The 20982-nt window shown below is 37.5% G+C and overlaps 2 protein-coding genes across 6 annotated transcripts; both read right to left on the reverse strand.

Moving 5' to 3' along the window:
• Nucleotides 1-2753: 2753 nt before the first annotated feature.
• Nucleotides 2754-5747, reverse strand: LOC103431068 (uncharacterized). Its single transcript, XM_008369217.4, has 2 exons — nt 5363-5747; nt 2754-4389 (listed from the first exon to the last, which is right to left on the reverse strand). Exons 1-2 carry the CDS (start codon nt 5474-5476, stop codon nt 3139-3141), a joined length of 1365 nt encoding a protein of 454 aa, XP_008367439.2. The 5' UTR covers nt 5477-5747; the 3' UTR covers nt 2754-3138.
• Nucleotides 5748-10585: 4838 nt separating this feature from the next.
• On the reverse strand, nt 10586-20127 carry LOC114825652 (puromycin-sensitive aminopeptidase-like). 5 transcript variants are annotated; one of them, XM_029104677.2, is made up of 32 exons: nt 19628-19871; nt 19067-19141; nt 18859-18903; nt 18530-18670; nt 18356-18431; nt 18038-18114; nt 17607-17720; nt 17451-17525; nt 17252-17359; nt 16958-17170; nt 16781-16842; nt 16595-16622; nt 16415-16501; nt 16257-16282; nt 16049-16112; nt 15858-15938; nt 15665-15712; nt 15540-15558; nt 15387-15391; nt 15276-15287; nt 15067-15123; nt 14844-14953; nt 14669-14749; nt 14385-14568; nt 13276-13424; nt 13046-13184; nt 12806-12952; nt 12391-12472; nt 12118-12293; nt 11230-11457; nt 11053-11124; nt 10586-10852 (listed from the first exon to the last, which is right to left on the reverse strand). In XM_029104677.2, exons 1-32 carry the CDS (start codon nt 19703-19705, stop codon nt 10772-10774), a joined length of 2940 nt encoding a protein of 979 aa, XP_028960510.1. In that variant the 5' UTR covers nt 19706-19871; the 3' UTR covers nt 10586-10771. The 5 variants fall into 5 exon arrangements, 4 of the variants coding, with proteins under 4 accessions (XP_028960510.1, XP_070679626.1, XP_070679625.1 ...); XR_011582019.1 differs by lacking the exons at nt 15276-15287; nt 15387-15391; nt 15540-15558 and having other exon boundaries at nt 11230-11690; nt 15067-15159; XM_070823525.1 differs by lacking the exons at nt 15276-15287; nt 15387-15391; nt 15540-15558; nt 19628-19871 and adding an exon at nt 20044-20127 and having other exon boundaries at nt 15067-15159.
• Between the last annotated feature and the right edge of the window lie 855 nt (nt 20128-20982).

A 20982-nucleotide genomic window follows, 5' to 3' on the forward strand; every position in this document is an offset into this window, starting at 1 on the left:
TCCTCATTAGACCACACACATCACTGTGAATCAATTCCAGTCGGTGGCTCTCCAAGTTTGGATTGTAGAGAATGGTTCTCTATGTTATTTTCCCATTGCACAGCCTTCACACACTTCTGTCACATCTTCTATCTCAGATAGTTCATAAACCCACTCCTGATTCTTCAAGTTCCTTAGACTTTGGTGAATAAGATGACCAAGCCTCTTGTACCATAGCCAAGCATTTTCAACCACATTTTCTCTCATGGCAACTGAATCTAAGTGTTTAAGAAATAGAGGGAAGCTCATGTTCTCCTTCATCCGTACCCTAGTCACCAAGTTCGACAGTGATCTGTCATCATAGATTTCAATCATGGAATCACCAAACAAGAGAAAGTACTTGAGTTTAATCATTTGTCCTACACTGAGGAGGTTCTCATCAAGTCCAAGCACAAGCATTACCTCCTTTCCATTCTTGGTCTTGGTCAATCATTTGAGTTCCTCTACCAACTGAATCAACCAAATTTTCATTTCCTATTTTGACTCTGCCCTTGAAGAATGCATCTATGTCAATGAGTAATGACTCATGTGCAGTCATGTGCTTACTACAACCACTATCCATGGACCAAATGGTGTTTGCCTTCTCCACAGTTGCCATTCTACACTGAGCAAAGAACACATTTGCTTCATCAACTTGATTTGCAAAGTTGACTTGCTAGTTTCATTTGAGTTGCAGTCCTTCGGCAAATGCCCAAATCTATTGTATTGTGAGCACTTGGGTTTTCCTTTGAACCAGCAAGCACCAAAATGCAACTTATCACAGATTTTGCAGGGACTTCTTCATGCCTCATTTCCTGCATTTTGTTTCTGCACAACACTAGACTTGCCATCTCACTTCATGTTTTTCCCCTTCCATTCTTTCTTGCCTCTAAAGTTTTGATTTCCAGAGGACCGTCCAATTGAATTGTTATTTCTGTTTCCAATGTTCAGCCCTTGGAAAACATTCTCAGTTGTGTTCTCTGAGTGCCTATCAAGCCTTCGGTCACAATCTTTGACAGATGCTACAACTTCATGAATCCCTAAAGTGTCAGGATCTTCGTCACCTTCTCCTTCTGCTTGGAAGGCTCATAGCCTTTCTGCACCAAATCCCAAAGGTCATGGGATTTGAAGATGGTTTTCATCCTGATACTCCAAAAACCTTAGTTTTCTCCAGTAAAGACTGGAGCTTTAACTTCTCCACTGTTGTTCATAGACATTTTGAAAAGAGGGGGATGATTTCTGGGAAGGTTTTTGGTGTTTCAGACTCGAGCTGTCTGGGTTTCAAACTTTGAAATCTCCCCTTGAACCACAGCTACACCCAGCTAATGATCGAGAACCGGTTCTGAAGCCATGTTAAACTTGGGATAATTAAAAGAAGAACAAGAGGAATTTCTGGGATTACAGTCTACTAATGATTGCAGCAAGACCGATGCATTTCGTTCAACATTGATCACAAAACATTCTCTGCATTCTTATCAGAATTGCAAGAGGTACATGTCCTTCAAATGGACAGCTGGATATGTGAATCACAGCCCCACACTAGTCCAAATCCCAACCTTACATCTGCTCTAGCATGACTAGGATTTTACCTACTACACTTATCAGAAACTAGCTGTTACAACTTAAACAAAACTAGCCTTGGAAATGCTCCAAACTTTCAGAACCAACTTCCAACCCTCAAGGCTGCAAGCAGCTTTTATTCCAACAGATCTCGCCACCAAGGAATATTGCCAGTTTCCCACGCCGGTCGATGGGGATGACAGTACTGAGATGTTTTTGGCGGTCTTGGGAGGCTCTTTATGCATTTAAGTGAATCGTTGGGGTACCAGGAGTGATGTTTGGATTACGAAGAAATACGGAGTGACAGAATCTTGGACTTTGCTATATTCAATTGAGCAGGAAGCTATGCCTTGCGCACTAAAGCGTTACAAGCCTGTGGCGTTTTCAAAGAATGGCGAAATGCTTCTTTCGTGGTCTGCCCTTGTACTTGAGAGTAACAGTTTGTGTGAGGAGCATTTGTCTTCTTGACCATGATTCTCTACCTGTTGGGAGCAGCCGCGAGTCCCTTTCTACCTCTAAGGAGGAGTCAGCGAAAGGGCTCTACCTCTTCTAGAGTGTTGATGTTTCTACCTCTAAGTCGATCATCAAAATTAGGCCGGAATGCCGTGACAACAGATGGGTGGATTTTTGGTGAAGTTACAAGTATGCAGACTTGTTTTCAACTCATGGTGAAATATTAGGACGGAAGAGTGTATGTCGTTTCAGATTTGGTTGCGTTGTGATCAGAGGAAGGAAAGGCTGGATCAGTTTTCGAGTGACAAGAAGATAGGAAACTGCAAACAAGAACACAAGACGATGATAGAAAAGGAAGCTAATAACTTATGTAGTTTTTTGTGGTTTGAAAAAGTAATACTTGTAGTATCTTGTTCTTGATGCCGGTCCTGTAATCGTAGAAATCCTTTTCGTATTCAGCTGGTATTTGTATTTGATTAGTTTCATCATTTCTGAATATACCGAAACTTTTGAATTTAAAAAAATGATGATCCGATCCGATTTTAAAATTTTAAAACGGAAATTGAAAATGTTGTTTCCAATAGGAAAAACGCCCCTATCGGGGATTTATCCCCATGTTAGTACCTCACTCACCATCAGCAACAGTGAACCGACGATGAAAAGAGTCAAAGCTACATTCGTAAGAAATGTCACAAGTCAAATGATGTCATAAGGCAAATGAGTCAAAGATAAAGGGTACGACTTTAATCAATTAGCATTCTACCATCATTTATTTAATAACATCATCCTTATCTGCTTCTATTGTAATTTATAATACATAAAACACATTTAACATATCCGAAAGCTGACACTAATCTGTGGTTTTATAGTATCCATACCTGTCTTTAGAGCTTGAATTCCAGGTCACCATGTACAGAAAAAAAAAAAAACAGCCTTAGACCTGGCTCAGTCATCGTCTAGTAGATTTCCCAATCTATAACCCAAAATTTCTCAGTAATTTGCGGCCATTGTGGCACTGTATATGTGTCGACCGGTTTCAAAAACCAAAGGCCTGTCTTACCTCTGATGCTCCACGGATAGGGAGGCAACCAGCGAGATGCTTACTAGTTAACTAACACCCGGCTGCACCATAGGGAAGAAAGACCAATTCTTTGGTGTCCCGTTTTCCTTCAGACTAACTTTCTCATTTGCCCACCAGTCGGAGCCAATAGTATTTGAGTTACCTGAATCTCCTCCATCAGCATTGTCAAAATTGAATTCCTTACTAGAACCAAGTGTGATGGATCGGTGCTTCTGGTGCAGCTGTGCATCCTCCTCATCGGCCACAGCGTTCTCTGGTGCATCACTGGGTGTCTCACAGGCAGGGCACTCGGAACTGCTCACTGCTTTGCAAGGATCCTCTTCGCTCTGGCCCTTTTCTGTTTCTTCTATAGAAGTTGATGCAGCTTCCGCTAATGCCGTCTTTTTTTCTACACTTCTTACAATTGCTTCAGAACTTAACTCAAAGGAAACTCTATGGTTGATCACAATTCCATTATTTCTACCTCTAGTGTTGGATCGTGGATTTAATACAACCTCAGGGGTTTGAGGCTTTTGAAGGAAACCATCAGAAACTGTTGACCTTGCACCATCAGGGGTCACAGAACCAGAAGCTAGTCTTGAACCCCAATCACGGGTCGAAAGAATGTCAAGGTTCAAGAGCTTAGGAGGATCACCTGTTCGGAATTCCAGGAAGTGAGGACCACCAACAGCAAAGTCGCGGTCGGGAAAAGGAGACGAAGTACCAGAACCTGAGATTGCTGAGCTTGGCGATATAAGCTGACCAACTGGGCTTCCAGGGTAAAGTTGGTAAGACGGAAACTCGTAGTGAGATAATGGGAATCTCTGACCACCTTCACCATTCCGAAAGTGAGGATCAAGAAGCTGAGCAAATGGAACCTCGGGCGAGGAAGGGGTAGTCAAATGAACAGACTCAGGAGGAGGAGTAAAGGGAGCAGTTGATGGTTCAGTAGTGAGGGTTGAGAAAACAGGCGGTGAGACCAACTGGGTGTCGTGAGCATAAGGACCGATAGCAAAAATTGAGGCAGGCCCAGGGGAGTACATGCTTGCTGAAAGAGAGAAAAAGCCAGTAGCTGGTGATTGTGTGACTGAAGGTGGTTCTGATTGAAGAAAGGATGCAGGAGAGGACGGAGGTGCAACAAAGGGAAATACAATTGAAGGTGCCTGGATTGAACTTTCCGCTCTTGAAGCATCACCTCCAGGGTCCGTCGGTTCTGGAGCAATATGCCCAATGCTCTTTCTGTGTCTTTGAAATCCAAAACACCAATATGTGCTCAGGAAACTACCCCATCTTCTCTTCTGCATTAAACCAAAAATCATGAATAAAACAGACCTCTAATACAATAAAAACAGCAGCGGTTATCTTTCCACATTGCGGATGGTTAAAAATTTGAGTCTATTACATCATATCAGTTCGAGATGCCGAATCCAAACGGATGTTATGTTACTTAAGAATGATTTCTATTCTGAACTTTAAGTTAGCTTAAATAAGCATAAGTGGTCCTGTTTTACATTAACCCCTGGTACACTGCTATTATTAACAAGAGAAGATGCACATCTGTTTCACCTTTAGCTCGTTTATTCATCATTCATTCTCTCACTCTCTTTCCGGATACTTCTTGTATAAATCGGAATAACCTTTGCCCCCCCTCGCCTTAAGTCAATGTTGAATCGTTTCCACTGCCGAAGCTCGATACTAATCAACTAAAGCTGAGACTCCTAATGTCAACTAAAAAGGGCGGAACCGTTTATATCGATCCTGCCTCCTCTACAATGACAAATTATAATTCACAAGGAATCTTTTTTCTTCTTTTCTTGTTTGTTTCTTTGTTTGTTTCTTCATTTGGCCGAAAGTGAGACCAAACCAAAATCATTCCAATAATCCCAAGAAAATTTCTTATCATTTTTAAAATCTAGTAACCAAAGCTCCATGCTTTTGCAAAAAGCAGGTCAACTCCAAAGAAACTCTCATGGAAATTTCCACTTCCAAAAGCAGTTTCCCGACCAGAAATTTCCAAAAGGGCAGCTCAATGAATTTAAGAAAATACCCAATTCATAAAAACCAAATCAGATTTGCAAAACCAACGAGAACAAAGATTAACATAACACAATTGGATCTTATAAATTTCTCGCATAAACATGGGATTAAAATTAAAATATAAAATTTACCAGGACCAAAGATTAACACTTCAAAAATCCTCCAAACAAGGTCAAATCAACATATTCAGAATCAACAGCAACATCAGATAATAACATTTTGTGACAAATTTACCTGAGCGGTGGCGTGAGGCGCACGGTTCTCCGCGGCTGCAATCGCGGAAGCAGCTGCGTTTATAGTCTCAAAAGCGGTGTTACCAGTTCTCGAGTCTCCACTAACACCACTCATCTCCGCTTCTCTATTTCACCGGAAATCGCCGTTTTTCATCGTACTTCTGACTCCGGCCGAGAAAATAGTCGGATTTTCCCGAGAAAATCGAACAAACCAAACAACCCAGAACAGGAACCGGAAGGATCAAACGAAAATTTGGAGACTTGGGTTTTGAAGATTGAATCGGGAAATGGAAAAAACGAATGAAAAATCCAACTTTTGAGTCCCCGGGATTTGAGTTGATTTGATTTTTCTCTATACTGTGTTTGCGCGTGTGTTACGTAGAAATGAATAAAATGATATTTAGTGATAATATTTAGGCATTGTTTATATTTTTTTAATTTAATATTTTTGGGTGACAACTTTTAAGGTCAAACACGGCAATGACTTTGCTTTGTGTCGTGATTTTTTAACACCTCTCAACTTTAGATTAGTGTTTATAAATTTGATTGTATTGTTATTGGGAATCTTCAAGTTTACTAAAATACCCTTGTTTCTATCTTAGGTAATAATTAGACGGGGAAGTATAATTTGTAGTCGCCAAGGAAGGAGCCATGAAGGGACCGATATGGTCCCAAGTCTACTTGACATTTTTTTTCACCCACAAAAATTCAAAGTTATCTCTCTGATTTTGAAAACCTTTTTAGAGTATTTGGACCCCAACTAAAATCATTTCCTTATTTCCTTCACCGGATTCGATTTGAGATTGGTAGCTCTTATGCTATTAACCGGGTCACTGTGAGTTTTGAGTGACTCAAGTGATCGAAAGAGCTAGTTTTTTTTTTATTTTTGCTTTTGTTTTATTCTATTTCTTGAAATCTTTAAATACATAACTTTTGCTTTTTCTTTTTGCCTGTTTCCTCATTCCTTCATTTTTTTGCTTGAAAGGGGCTTTTATTTTCAATCTTAGTCATGATACTAGGCATGGGGTTTGACTTGAGGAAGAGGACAACAAAAACGACATTATACCAAAACCAAATGATGAGAATCAGTAGCTTAGGACATGACATATCAAATCATAAAAGAGTTTTATGGTATACTTTTGGCTACTCCTAAAACAAAATTCTAACTTTGCTATTAGTACTCACTTATAATATTTATTTATACAGCGTTATTGAGTGAGGTTTTGAGCTTAATTATATAATTAGTTAGTCATAATTAGATATCCAACAAACGGAATTAACCCGAATGCATAAGAGGAAGAAAGTTATCATGTCTCACAAAACTAGTACTATTTCATGGTAAACGGTGGGGTATGAGGGCAGTTTTGTCAAATCCCGTACTGCAAGGATAATTAGTGATAGCGTTAGTTGGAGATTAATTAACAATTGTTATTTTTAATTTATTATAATTTAAAAAGGGACAAAAAGGTTGGGGGTATTTATTTGTCAAACTAGTGTGCACGTGTGGGCAGCCAGCTATTGATGGCTTTCGTGCGCAAGCGCAACACCAACCAGCCCCCACTGGCCTCTGCCTAATATGTGGGGCCCTCAAATTCCGCCCCCCTTCTACCCGCCACTTTAAACTAACTTGCACGGTTGGTGCATCTCTCACTTATCCCTCCCTCCCCTTCCTTCTCTCTTTTTCTTTTTGAAATGCTGGACTTTTTTTCCGCACGTCTCTGCTCGTTTGCCATTTAGTATTACGGTCTAATAGTATTCCTCTTCACTTGTAAGTGAGAGGTCTTAGATTCGATTTGCCTCACACTCTTTACTTCTGATCGGGCTACAAGCATGAGTAGGTAGGCGGCTAGGGGGGTTTGGGAACAAGAAAAGGATGGTCAAGCAGGCCCAAAGAAGACTTGTTCGATCTCTTGTTGAAGTGGTGACTCACCTGGAAGTAAATAAGCAGCATGTTCCGTTCCATAGGGCCATCTACTTTCTTTATCTGAGCTTGCCTAGATCTTTTACTTGCTTCTGAAGCAACCTCGCTACTTGATCTATTAAAGGCACATGAAACAAATGATAGCCTCAAAGTGGAATCCATGAAGCTTGAGCCTACGCCCCCTTATCTGTGAAACATGTCTGGCTTGAAGATTTAGCCTATTCGTACCATCTCAACAGCTCCCTTGCCTTACTTATTTCTTCCTTTCGTCAAAGGCGAATTTGAACCACATTATTACTAGTCTATTGTGAGGCTAAGCCTACCTCTCCTCTTAGTGTAGATAATATCATTTGTTCAAAAAAAAAAAGAAACCAGTTGATAGCTTCGTCACGGCAGTTCATTTTTTTTGGAAACCAAAAAAACTTACTGAGGCATTTCAGTCTCCCTTACCCACCATCATGTGATTCACTAATGCCAAGAATCTAAACAGGACGTGCTGTATAAATACGGTCTAGAATTCGTCCCCAACCACTAAGGGAGCTTTTTCTGTCACTTCATGTTTTTTGCACAATATGTTATAATGTTAGCACAAAATTGATGTTAAACTGTGAGAGATCAAGAGTTTATGGAGAGTCCCACTTTTGAGCGTCTCCTTACATTTCTCTTCTTTTTTCACTAAAAAAAATAGTACTTACATGTTACTTATGACTACGGTTTAATAATATTTTTCTTTACTTGTAAGTGAAAGGTTTTATATTTAAATCTTGAGAATGACAAGTTCACTGCTACTTTATCCATACCCCTTAGTATAAATATAAGAGTAGGATTCTCTCCCGTTTTATTTTCATCCCCTTTTCTTCCCTACTCTCACACATTGTTTTTTGTCTTATTGTTTTTATAAAAAAAAAAAAATGTAAGATGTTGACATGGTTTAACATTAACCATTGAAGTATGAGGGAAGGGAAAAAAAGAGATATTAGGAGGGAAAAGAATCCTCCTTCATAAATATATTGCTGTATTAAAAAGAATAATAATACTTGCCTCATTTTCAAAAGGTAGGAAAATCCGTATCTAATCAATATTAATGTATCATCATTTTACAGTGCAAAATCATAATTATAACCATATATTTTTCTATCATCCATTAAAAATATTCTATAAAAATATTTTTTTTTTATAGATATTGTTTAATTACCTATTGAATCAAATAACAGTTCATCATAAAGATATTACTTGTTATCATAACTGATAGTGAAAGAATGAATGATTTTAAAAAATTAGGGAAATTTTGAAATAGGTCCAAATTTATAGGCCTACTTTTGAAATAAGTCTAATTTTTAGGGACTTTTGACTTTTGAAATAGGTCCAATTTTTAGTTACTTTGGACTCATATCAAAAGACTCCAATTGTTAGTAAAGAAATAAGACTTTTCGCATTCCATAATGAGTAAAACTATTCTCCCTTTATATATGTCTTTTCTATGAATCTTTTGAGAATTTGATGCCCCAAGAGCCAAAAGCCACCTCCCCATCCCCTTTCCTCACATTGCAAGGAAAAAGATTCTCTCCGGATCTCTTCCACCAAAGCCACCGAATCAAGTGATATGGGTCCTTGAAAGTTAATTCAACGGCTGAAAATAGGGACCCCTTTAAAAGTTATAATAACTTTAATCGTTGGATCAAATTTCAAATGTCTAGATCACTTAATCTGCTGACCTTGGTGAAAGAGATCCAGAGATGATCTCTTTCCACATTGCAATAGGTTAAAGGCCCTTCTCTTTTCACTCTCTTCTCCTTTTTCTTATTACATTTTGAGTTTTGACCCCTTTGCATTTTGTTTTCATACATGTATAAGTGCAATCTCCAAACTACATGTTTGGTTTGCGTCAGTTGTTACATTTAGGGTTTTTGTTTAAAACGTTTAAGTATACAATCATGTTTGTCTGTTAACTATTTAGCTGTACATATGAATTTCTTTAGAACGAAAGGACTTTGGAACTAGGTTTCCGTAATTGTAGTTTTTGTTCAACCCCCATGTGTGGTTGTGTTAAAAGCATACTCATCATCTCTACCTTTAAGACTTGGACACAAATCCACTTTTTTAGTACAACCACATGTTTTAGGGTAAAAAAAATAACCAAGTGTTATCTAAAAGTGAAAACATATGCTTTTGGAATATGTCATTCACTCATTAATATGTTCTATTTCTCTTTATGAGTTAAAAAGCAAATCACCAACCTATTTCAAAGTGGAAATACAGTTAAACATGTAAAAAGGTTAAGTCAAAAAGCTTGATTTAATGAGTAACCAAAGTTTGGTACAAGGGAAAAGGCTTTGGGGTTGGGATAAATCAATGACCTAACTAAAAATTGGATTTGGATCCCATCCAGATTCTCTTTGTCATATCCAATCCATTTATTGTACATCGTGCGGTAAGAAATTAGTTTGAATTATTTTATTTAAAATTAAACATAAACAGCACCTAACGAAAATTGGCCGCACGATGTACACTGAACAGATAGGATGTGAGGATCCTTAGGATCCCCTGGAGAAAATCCTCATCCCTAAAAATTAACTTTTAAAAGTTAAAAAGGATAGAGATACTTTTGACTCTAAAAAAGAAGACTAATTATGCAAATTTGATTGAGAATTCATAAATTATCGCATTTGATGAGTGAAGGATTAGGACTCCCTTTGGGGACATTTGGTCAAAACAAAGTAGATTCCTGTTTGGAAAGTTTGGAACCCGTTTTTCTCACATGATATCGACCTTTCTAGGACCTTTGAAAAAGAGGCAAAACCCAAAATCCACATAAGTGCTTTGCATTTGCATGTCTTATTCAGGTCAAGTTTTTCTTTCGGGTTCTCATTAGTCAACATCTCACGTGCTGCGGCCGTGACCATTTCAACTCTCCATTTTGCAGATATTGCCAAGAAAAGAGTTTGTCGTACCCCACATTTCAAACTTACATGAAATAGGACCGCTTAAATTGCGGTATCTGAACCAATTATAAAAAGTTACTTGTGAAAAACGCTATTACTGTTAATCTAAGATGCCACAGTAACATGACGTAGGTCACCAATAAAATTTAAAGACATTTAAAACGCAAGGAAGAGCTTTGTTATCATCATTGAATTCCTTACACCGTTAGTGAGAGACGTTTTTGCGGTCCGTTTCTAGTTCGAAACTGATATTGACACTCTAAAAAAGTAGCACTCCTCCCGTCCTCCTCCGTAACGAAGATAAATAAATAAAGAATTCGTCAAGTGCAAAATGACGTTTCTAGAGTACTACAACAACTCATAAAAGCAACCCCAATAACCATTAACATAATTTGAACTTCACAAGTGCAGTGCATAACAACAGCAAACAAGCAATTCTAAAATAGACTTGTCCTCCTGCATAACAAGCCAACGGATGATTATTTCTCTATATTACAAGAGAGTGATACAAATGCATATGCAGTTTCTCATCCAAATTCCCCAAAAACTAAGCGGCCAAACTCTTGGACGCGATCTCAAACACATTTTCTGACAGTCCATTGGCAGCCAATATCTTCTCCAGTTGTGCCTGCAAACACCATACCATGGAATCTATTACTGTGCTGCTCCGGAATTGAAACAAATACAAACACTGCATCTAAACATCGATTTTTCTGTTCGAACTTTATAACAACATTGTGATTTCTAGTCCAAGAAATTAAGCAATGCCCAATAAATGTCCTGTGGGAAAAATAACACAAACGCGAGCGATAAGAATGAAATACTTACTTTGGCAAGGTTTTGCCGGGTTTCATCATAGCGCCTCCACCTGGAGAAGGCTGACACCATGCGGGAGGCCACCTGCAATCCATGACCATGGATGTTATTAGGGAAGAAATAACATGTAATGACAATCAAGCAATTCACAGCAAGAAAATGTTATTCAAGAGGATTCGATGAAAAAACCTGAGGGTTTATTTTATCTAATTGCATCACAATTTCTCCCAAAAACTTGTAGCCTGACCCATCCTTTGCATGGAAATTAACAGGAGAGCCACAGAAACCTCCAATGAGTGAGTACACCTTGTTTGGATTGCGCAAGTCAAATGCTGGGTGGCTTAAGAGGTTCCGCACATTCTCAACATTGCCAGGAATGTTAGACATGGCTTGAAGTTGAAACCATTTATTCACAACCTGAGGAGAGGAATACAAAAATACGGAAGGAAAAAAATACAAAAACAAAAACAAAAAAGAAGTGAAGAAGCTTTTAGTTGAATAAATGAGAGAAGAAATCATGAGAAAGGTACATACTAAACAACTGTAGGCCGGGTTAGCACTCAGCCCCTTTTTTTTCGAGGTCCAAAAGCACCAAGTTACTTGGTATGCAAAGGTGGAAAGGTGAGAAGCATGCCGATAAAATAGAACATCTGATATATGATAAACTAATGTTCATTTTTCAAAAGCTGAAACTTGTAATAGGAAATTGACAAGGAGCTCGGTGAAGACAACAGAAGTCAGAGCAAAATAGATTATGAGTCACTATCATAAAGTATCCTGGGTTCAATCTTGCCTTACAATTGATGTGGGAAATGAAAACAAAAAATTTGGTGTGTAGCTCCATTAAAGTGCTTAACAGTGCAACTTAACAACAAGGAAATGTAGGTTTAGTGAACATCATACAGGCTAACATTAGTTTCAATTAATGAACCTCAGCAAAACATGCAGACAGGGAAGGAGGGAGGGAGGGAGGGAGGGAGGAAGGGAGGGAGGGAGAGGAAAACACACACCAAAGAACTAATAAATATAACTCATTCTAGCTATTTAGGGACTATTAAGTTGGAAAGAGAGCTTTACCAAATAGTCCTTCTTCCATTTGTTATAGAAGTTGGCCAGAATATCATCACGAGTTTTACCAGGGTTTTGTGCTAAGGCTGCCAAAGCTGCAAACTGCTCAGTCATGTTTGTGGCAGTCTTGTACTCGTTTAGCACAAGCTCAGTACACTTTGAATCCTCCAGTGATGCAAGATAAGCTATAGACGAAACAAAAAAAATATAAGCACAATGAGTTCATGAAAGGTTAACTTCACCAATATAGAAAACATTACGTCTCAGAAGAACAAAACAGACCAAGAGCAATATTCTTAAGAGCACGCCTGGACAAATTGGGGTGGTCAAACACATACTCTTCTGAGCTCGTGTTGTTTTCAACCTGTGAAACATGTAAAGTTCAAGTCTGTTCTTGGTATAGAAAGAGAAACTTCCTCTGTAAGATTTACAATTTGTATTGAATGAATAATTCAGTTACACAGATGTGAATATATATAGCCTTAGCTACCTTAGGCTAGTTACAATAATACCCTCAACTACCTTAACTAATTACAGGTACTAATAAAACTAACTAAACTTAGCTTTAACAAACCATTTGTCACTAACTATATTGGATGATTAGTCATTCTCCCTAATACTTGGTAGAAGAGAAAAAGTAAAGAAAGCACACGACGAATTTCTCAATAAAACTCTAGGTAAATCAAAACTATCATACTGTGCTCAGAAGCTCTGCTTTCAGTTCATGGGCTAGCTGCTTCCTGATAAAAGAACGAACAGCATGAACAGCATCAGGATCTGCAACTTCCATCATGTCCATTATTTCTCCTTCACCGGGGAGAGTTATTGCCTTTGCCACAAATTCCTATTCAACCAAGGGCACATACAGTTCACTTATGAATTAATTCTTCCCACATCACAAAATTATTTTTGAAAAAAATAAAAGGTTCCATCACACTTTATCCAAGCTTAAGTCAGACAGTATGCTTCTGAGCCCAAGCACAAACTTCGGATTCAAAACCAAAGGTTTGTTTTGTTGGAAATCAGCAACCAAATTAAGCATCAGCTTACGTGCCAGCACTTGTCCAGCCTCCCAGCTGCAACACAAATATAAACAAGTAAATAAGCAAACTTCAAACAGGGGCTCATTTAATGAAACGAGATATTTTCTGTTTGCACAAGACAAACCGGTTGAATTCGTTGGAATCATAAGCAAGGAGTAAAAAGAGATCACTATCTGTGAGATCAGTTTCCAGACGAATAGGTGCACTATAGCCCCGGAGCAGAGATGGAATCGGTCGTTCGGATACATCAGAGAAGATGAACTCTTCTTCTTTCTGCATAGGACAGTAAAAGCAAAAATATTAATACAAGCAACTGGTGTCCATTTAGAAGACCCAGTTTTACACGCCAACACCTCTATATTTTGCCAATATACATCACTGTGTAAAGTGGTAAAAAGATAACTCAAAGAAAACAAATTAGAGGCTTTGCATTTAACAAGTTTGAAAAAAGATTTCAGTTTTACATCTATTTAGTAAGTAATAGTACATGAAATAAATAGAGAAACCCAATAGACATAGCAGTTTTAACATTATTAGCCTTCTTAATCTTGGAATCTGATGGGTTTTGTAACCACCCTCCTAGGACGTTCCTTGGCAATAGAATACTCATTAGATGATGCCCCTTTTGACTTTAATTCTATGTGTGACTCCTCAGATGATCCTTGATCACATAAAAATCAAACCTCTGAAACAAAATACCCTAGAAAATCAATGACACAATCCCGCGGGAGATTATTTTGTGCAACAAAAACGAAGGATTTGACAGAAAACAGGACGCGACGAAGACAGAGAAAAACGAAATGAAGGAAGCAGAAAAACGGGAAGCCAAAGGTAAAGCAAAACAAATGAGTTGAACCAGAGAAACGAAGGATGAAAGACATGTGGCTATCATGGGCAAAACAGACATTCCACTGCACAAAAGAGAACATAAAATGGTAATGCCAGAAGAAGCGGAGGGCAACATAAAATGGTAATGAAAGAAGAAGCGGAAGGCATTTCCGCCCTTTCACTGTTCATTAACAGTGAAAAACAGTGCCGGGGAACTGGGTTTTAGTATATGTATAATATCTTCACAGTTCACACAAAGTTCTGCTGGTTATAATCCAAGCTACTATGCATTCTTGTCAGTGACACTATTGTTTGACATATAGCCTCTAAGGTGGAGGATAGAGAAATCAAAACCGTAAATATGAGACAGAGAAGAATAGCTAAAAATGGAAAATCTGAGCCAACCTTTGTTACTCTAAGAACTGTGGTGTAGACTGGCTGACCATTGTTAGCAATAGACTGCACTATCCCATCATGATGCACAGAGGACAGAGGCACCTCCTTGCCAGTCGAGTCGAGTAAACCTACTGCCACGGGAATGAACATGGGTTCTTTAATGGGCTGCCCTGGAGTTGGTGGCACCTCTTGACTGATCATGTCCATCATCAAACAGAGCTGGTTAGTAGTGCCACCAAACAAAAAGACAGATAAAGACAAGACAAAACTACATCCTGTTGAGTCGAGTATACCTAAACTTCAAAGAAAAAGTACGGGCCTCAGCATTATAAGAGGATGCAACTTTGACAATTGGGGTCCCAGCTTGGGAGTACCTACAGTTTAGTTACACTCTAATATGTAAGAACTAAGCATGAATACCATCAGTACAAAAATTAGGAAACCCCGAAGTGAGGGACAGACACGCACCATAATAAGAAATTAGCAAAATCTGCATTATTAGCATCTCGCATGGCAGCATAAAAGTCTTCACAGGTTACAGCTTGTCCATCATGTCTCTTGAAGTAAAGATCCATGCCCTGAAATCGGGAAAACTCAGATAAGTTGACTTTGAAAAATGGTCCGCCTGAAAATATTAAGTAAACTTGTAATCATTCAAGCATTAGTTTTAGAAATAGGTTTTCAGTCTTACATTTCGGAAACCTTGACTTCCAAGTAAGGTTTTGTACATTCTGACTACTTCAGCTCCCTGATAAAGTTGGACCGTAAGATTGTGCCATTGACTCTAGCAATAGATTTTGTAAACGCGCATATAGATATATATATATATATATATATATATATATATAGAGAGAGAGAGAGAGAGAGAGAGAGAGAGAGAGAGGGAGGGAGAGGAGAAACCTTTTCATACACCTGCCAAAAGAAAATGGAATAACAGAGGATAATTAGTTGTCTTCTCCACAAATAATAGAAAAGGAAAACGAGATAGGAAGAACAGTTAATAATCCCTACCGTCACTGCAAGTAGATGTTGATGGCAGTCCAAAATTACAATCAGATACAACGTGATTGCACAAGACACCCAAAACATGTCAAAATTGAGAGCACAAATTCCTATGACAAACAAAAGAGGCTTCACCCAAATTACTGAAGATAGAAAACTCACCTGTATAGAAGTTATCCATCTGCATGAAAGAAAGAAAACATGAATATGATCTAAAGGCAATAATTAGAAATGGATTAGAAAAAGCCAACTCTGTATGAGCTACCAAATAGAAGGTGACATCTGACCTTGATGTAAGAATGTGGCCGCACGGGATGAGCCATGGGGCCAGCATCCTAAAAGACCAGAAAAAATATATCAGTACTTAAAAGGTGGCACCGTACAACATATCATTCGAACATCAAATACAGCCATACAATGGACTCATAACTCAACTAATAAGCTCCATAAAATAGTATAAAATAAGACGAAAAAGCAAACCTGTGGAAACTGAGAATTTCTAAGTCTGGAAACATCAGAAATCCGCTTTACAGGGCGACTCCCCATATCAGATGAAAATTCCTACACATAATAAATATCATAAATGAGCAAAACTCTCCATGTCATAAGATCAAATCTACAAGTTTCTCCATGAGACTAAATGGCTTGGGGAAAAAGATAAAAAGTAATACCTGATCACGGAAAACAGTTAGACCCTCCTTCAGGCTAAGTTGAAACCAATCACGACATGTCACTCTGCATGTATATTAGCGAAACAATTAGCTCAAGACTAAACATATTCTTGCATTAAAAAGGTTGTAGACACATAAACCCTAATGCCTTGGTGTAAATACTGAACTGTCTCATGGGACAGGATGCATATAATCTTTGCGAACCAACCTGTTGCCAGTCCAGTTATGGAAATACTGCAAAACAAAAATGGATAGAGAAAAAAAAAAAAAAAAAAAAAATCAGCACCAATTTGCTCCTGCCAAAAATAAAAATTGGCAAAGGATGAAGGTTTGTGTCCCCCGATCTTATATATGTGAAAAACAAACCTCATGGCCAATAACACCCAAAATGGCTGCATAGTCTGCATCGGAAGCAGTTTCTGGAGATGCCAAGACAAGTCTGGAATTGAATATCTGCAAAAATTAAAAATTAATCAACATTGTACATATATAAAGAAAATATGGAACTCTTTATCAACAAAACTAGATTCTGAGAGGAATACATACGTTCAAACTCTTGTTTTCCATGGCTCCCCTGGTAATCAAATAAGAACAAAAAGTATCGTTAAACTATAGAATAAATTAAGGTTAGTAAAATGAAACCATCAGTCACATTCCACCAAATAAAGTTCAAATTTGGAATGTTGCATAATTATTTTTTAAACTTCTAACTAGAAAGGAAAAAAAACATACATGTTAAAATCTGGAACAGCCACAATGTTGAAGAGATCCAGATCATACTCGAGACCAAAAACCTATTAGAATAGTCAAATGTTAGCACTTAGCAGAGCACAACAAACTCTACAATCAATTCAATTACAGAACTTTGATATCAAAACCAATAATCTTCTTAAACGAAAAGAAACCCACATCCTCATCCCATTTCATAGCCGCCTTAAGTGAATACATGGCATGTGCTGTTTTTGCTACATCTTGAGCAGGGGTCCAAATCCTCAAAGCCACTTTTCGACCCGAACGAGTAATAAATGTGTCATCTCTGCTCTCGAGCTGTCCAGCAACCAAAGCAAACAAGTAGCAGGGTTTCTTGAAGGGATCCTCCCAAAGAGCATAATGTCTATTACCCTGAACCACAAGCACAAGATTAGAACATATAAAAGTACAGTAAATCTCCATATATTGCTTCGTTTAGTAAGTGATGATCACCTCTAGGTCTCCCTGCTCTGTGAGATTTCCATTGGACAACAACACTGGGTATAACGATTTATCAGCTTCAATGCGGCATGTATACTTTGCCATTATATCAGGACGGTCCTGTTCCAAGTGAAATGTAATCAGTACAGCAGAAGTTGATAAAAACTATAACTGGAGGACCGGAATACATAATCAATTAAATTTACAAAACCTGATAGAATGTAATTTTACGAAAACCCTCAGCTTCACACTGGGTGCAGAAATTCCCGGATGACTTGTAAAGTCCCTGCAGTAAAATTAACTTATGGTCAAGGCCAAAAAGAAACACATACCAGACAAAAAAAAATTGTAGATAGACGACATGCACCTCTAATGATGTGTTCTTCTGGGGATACATCTCTGTTAAAATTTCCAAAGTAAATACACCACTAGGTAGTGATTTTAGTGTCAAATGGCGTGAATCCAAGTTGTAATCCTCCTCCTATCAAGGGAGAAAAAGCAATAAGAATAAATCATAGGATTTCCAGAAAGGGGAGGAAGAACTTTTGAAAATAGAAATCAGTACATAATATATTTCTAATAGAAAAGGTATGCTCATGATCTCAAGGTTCAGGTAAGATGTCAACGAAAGAGGCAACTTAAACTGCTAATTTTACAAAGTAACAAAAAAATAAAAAAAAACCTTTCTATGCATTACATTAAGGAATAAGCTTTGAGTCAATGCTTTATGTTCTGCAGAAAGCAATCATTAAACTAACCAAAAACCAGAATGGCACAAACACAATAGAAATTACATGCCTTTAAATCCTTGCCGTTGATCCGAACTGAGAGTAATTTAAGATCTGTTCCATCCAGAACCAATGGGGAAGAAGACCCTGTCATGCAAACAAAAATTTATGAATAAAAACATTACTAGGAATTCTTCCACAAAATAATATGCAGCATAATAGAAAAGACAAGCAAAGCTAGATTTAGAACACTGCGCCAGACAAATGACAATATTTTCTGACAAGCATAATCAATTCGTTAAAATAACCAGGAAGTTACCAGAATAACAAAGACAAAGATATTTTCTACCAATGAAATACTATATGTGAAGAGTGGTCATAGGACTACCTTCAACCCTGGGGAAGACACATATTTTTGAACCAACAATTGTTTTCTCCTCACCCAGCGAAAAGTGCAAATCCACCTGAAGTAGTAGCTCCATAAGTACAGAAAAACTCCGGGTACAAAAGATCAGAAACCAAAAGAATATACAGTAATTTGATTTATTAAAGTGTAGTATACCGAGTCAAAGTAGTAGTCAGGCATTTTGTAATCCTTCAAAAATATTTCCTTTGGTGCAGCCATTTTGGATTCGTCAACTTGATCTGGCAAGCTTTCTGTGGTAACTGAACAGATTAGCCTCCTGCTCCCTTGTTTGTCCCTCTGGAATGATTCAAGATTTTCACGTGATTAACAAAAGCATAAGATGAAACAACTACAAGATTGGTGTGGAGCATGAATAATTTGTTGAGTACAGAACAAGAACCAAGGACACAACCCATACAAGTATGTGTGTGCAAAGAAATATCAAAACACACGAAACAGTTTCTGGTAAAAGCATTGCAACTCACAGGTAATGCAGTATATGGAATGCGATAATTCCTTGAACACGTGGCCTGAAAACATCATTTCATTAAGAGAGTTTAGGTTTCATAAACTTATGTTCGAATTTCAAAGTTGATATAACAAAGTCGGCAATGAAACACAATACTATAAAAAAGAAAATAACACGTATTTAAAACAATTCACCTATGAAAAAGTTGAGAAATATGCACGAACCTCCAAAGTAAGAAAGTGCTTGTATCTGGAATGCCTTTTGGCTGAATTCCCTAACAATCTAACACGACTGGTACACTGAAGCTCAAAAGAAAGAGAAAATATTCAGCAAGTGGACTAAGTTTTAGATACACAAACCAAATACAAAATTGTATCCACACAATTGCAACACGCTGTCACTCCGTAATTCTTCTATGCAAAACCATACAGCGTATAGATATGACATTCTATATCCTAAAGAGAATAAATAAATAGCTGGCCAGAGACGAAAAGATAGCTAAAGTGAAGAAATTTGAAGGAAAAAAAAAAACAAAGAACCATAGCTATTAACCACGAAAAAGCGACACGACTTACAACCCTTTAGTAGATTCCTAGTCTAGATTTCAAATATGCTTCTGTGTTTTACTATAAAATTCAACAGACCATCTCTTACAATCACACACACTAGTAAAACTGCTTGCAAGTCCCAATCCTTCAATACACACAATTACAAACAAACACACCAATCAAATATACAAACTAATCACTATCCACTAATCAAAGATATGGGTTAAGAGCAATCACAGGAGCAGATGAGATCAAACCCAAAAGACTGATCCTCACAAAAGCAGAGCTCTTGCATGGCAGAACCAACCGAGCCATCCCAAACCCCAAACAAACCTACTTTAAGCACTAATCTCTTGAATCCCAATAAGTAATCAAAGTGTTAACGAAAACCCAGATGCCCAAAACCCCAACAAAATCCCCAAGAGGTCCTAAAACCCTAGATCAAAAATGACCCAGATGAAAAATAAAGAGAGCCCATTGATACTGATACACTTCTTATATAAGGATATATAGATAATGCAAATTATGGACACCAAAATTCAATAAAATGATAAACAAAAACCCCTAAAACAAATTAACCATGGTTTCAATTGAATCAGATAATATTGTGAAAAAAAATTAAATTGGAATTGGACGGTTACTTGTGCAATTACCTTGTGTGATTTGATGATCAAAATGCAAGGAAAACCCAGGGGCTTTAATACACAATCATAGGTGCCCCACAGAAGCCATTATTATATCCTAAATTACATTTCATTTTTTATTTTATTTTTAAATTTGATGATAATCTTTTTCCTCCTTTTTGATGTTCCATTGGCCAATGTTTTGGGCTGTCTGTCTCTATTTGTGGTTTTTTAACATTATCTGTTATTTCCTGGGCCCGGACAGCTAAGTTGGGCCTTAACTTGGCCCAATATGGATGGGTGAGATAATCTGAGATTTGTTTAGGTCGTGAGATCATTAGCGGTGGGTGGTTATGTTAATTCACCATCAAACTTATTATGTGGTTCCTCTACCGTTAGTATTACAATTTAATGGTATTTTTCTTTACTTGTAAGTGAAATGACTTAAATTCGAATCTTGAGAATGACGAGCTCACTTCATTCAATTTAGTATTAATATATCATTGTATAAGAAAAATAAGCATGTGATTCGTTCTCATTTTTGTTTAAATGTTGTTAAGCAAGATATCATTTAACTTTTGAAGTTTGGTGTAGTAGTTCAAATTTTGGATGCAATTAGATTCTGTTTATGTCGTGGTCCGTGGAGTCGGAGCTTTTGCTTTTGGGGAAGAAGTTAGAACATTTTTATTTTTAACAAACGATAGTATCTATACTAAAACTATCATCAACCCTTCAGGATAAAGATTTAAGCCATAACCTAGAAACTGCTTTTCTCCTCCAATCATTATGATTTAAAATTTTATTCCGAGTTTATTAAATAATGATTTTAGCCTATTCTTTTTTGGTAACTTTTTTTAAAGTAAAATTTATGTAGATTATCCTAATTTATTTTTATGAACATTTTAATCCAAAAATATTTAAATTCCGATAAGTAATTAAAAAGCATACAAATAAATAGGTATTTATAAA

Source organism: Malus domestica, chromosome 06, assembly GCF_042453785.1.
Source record: "Malus domestica chromosome 06, GDT2T_hap1".
NCBI lineage: Eukaryota > Viridiplantae > Streptophyta > Magnoliopsida > Rosales > Rosaceae > Malus > Malus domestica.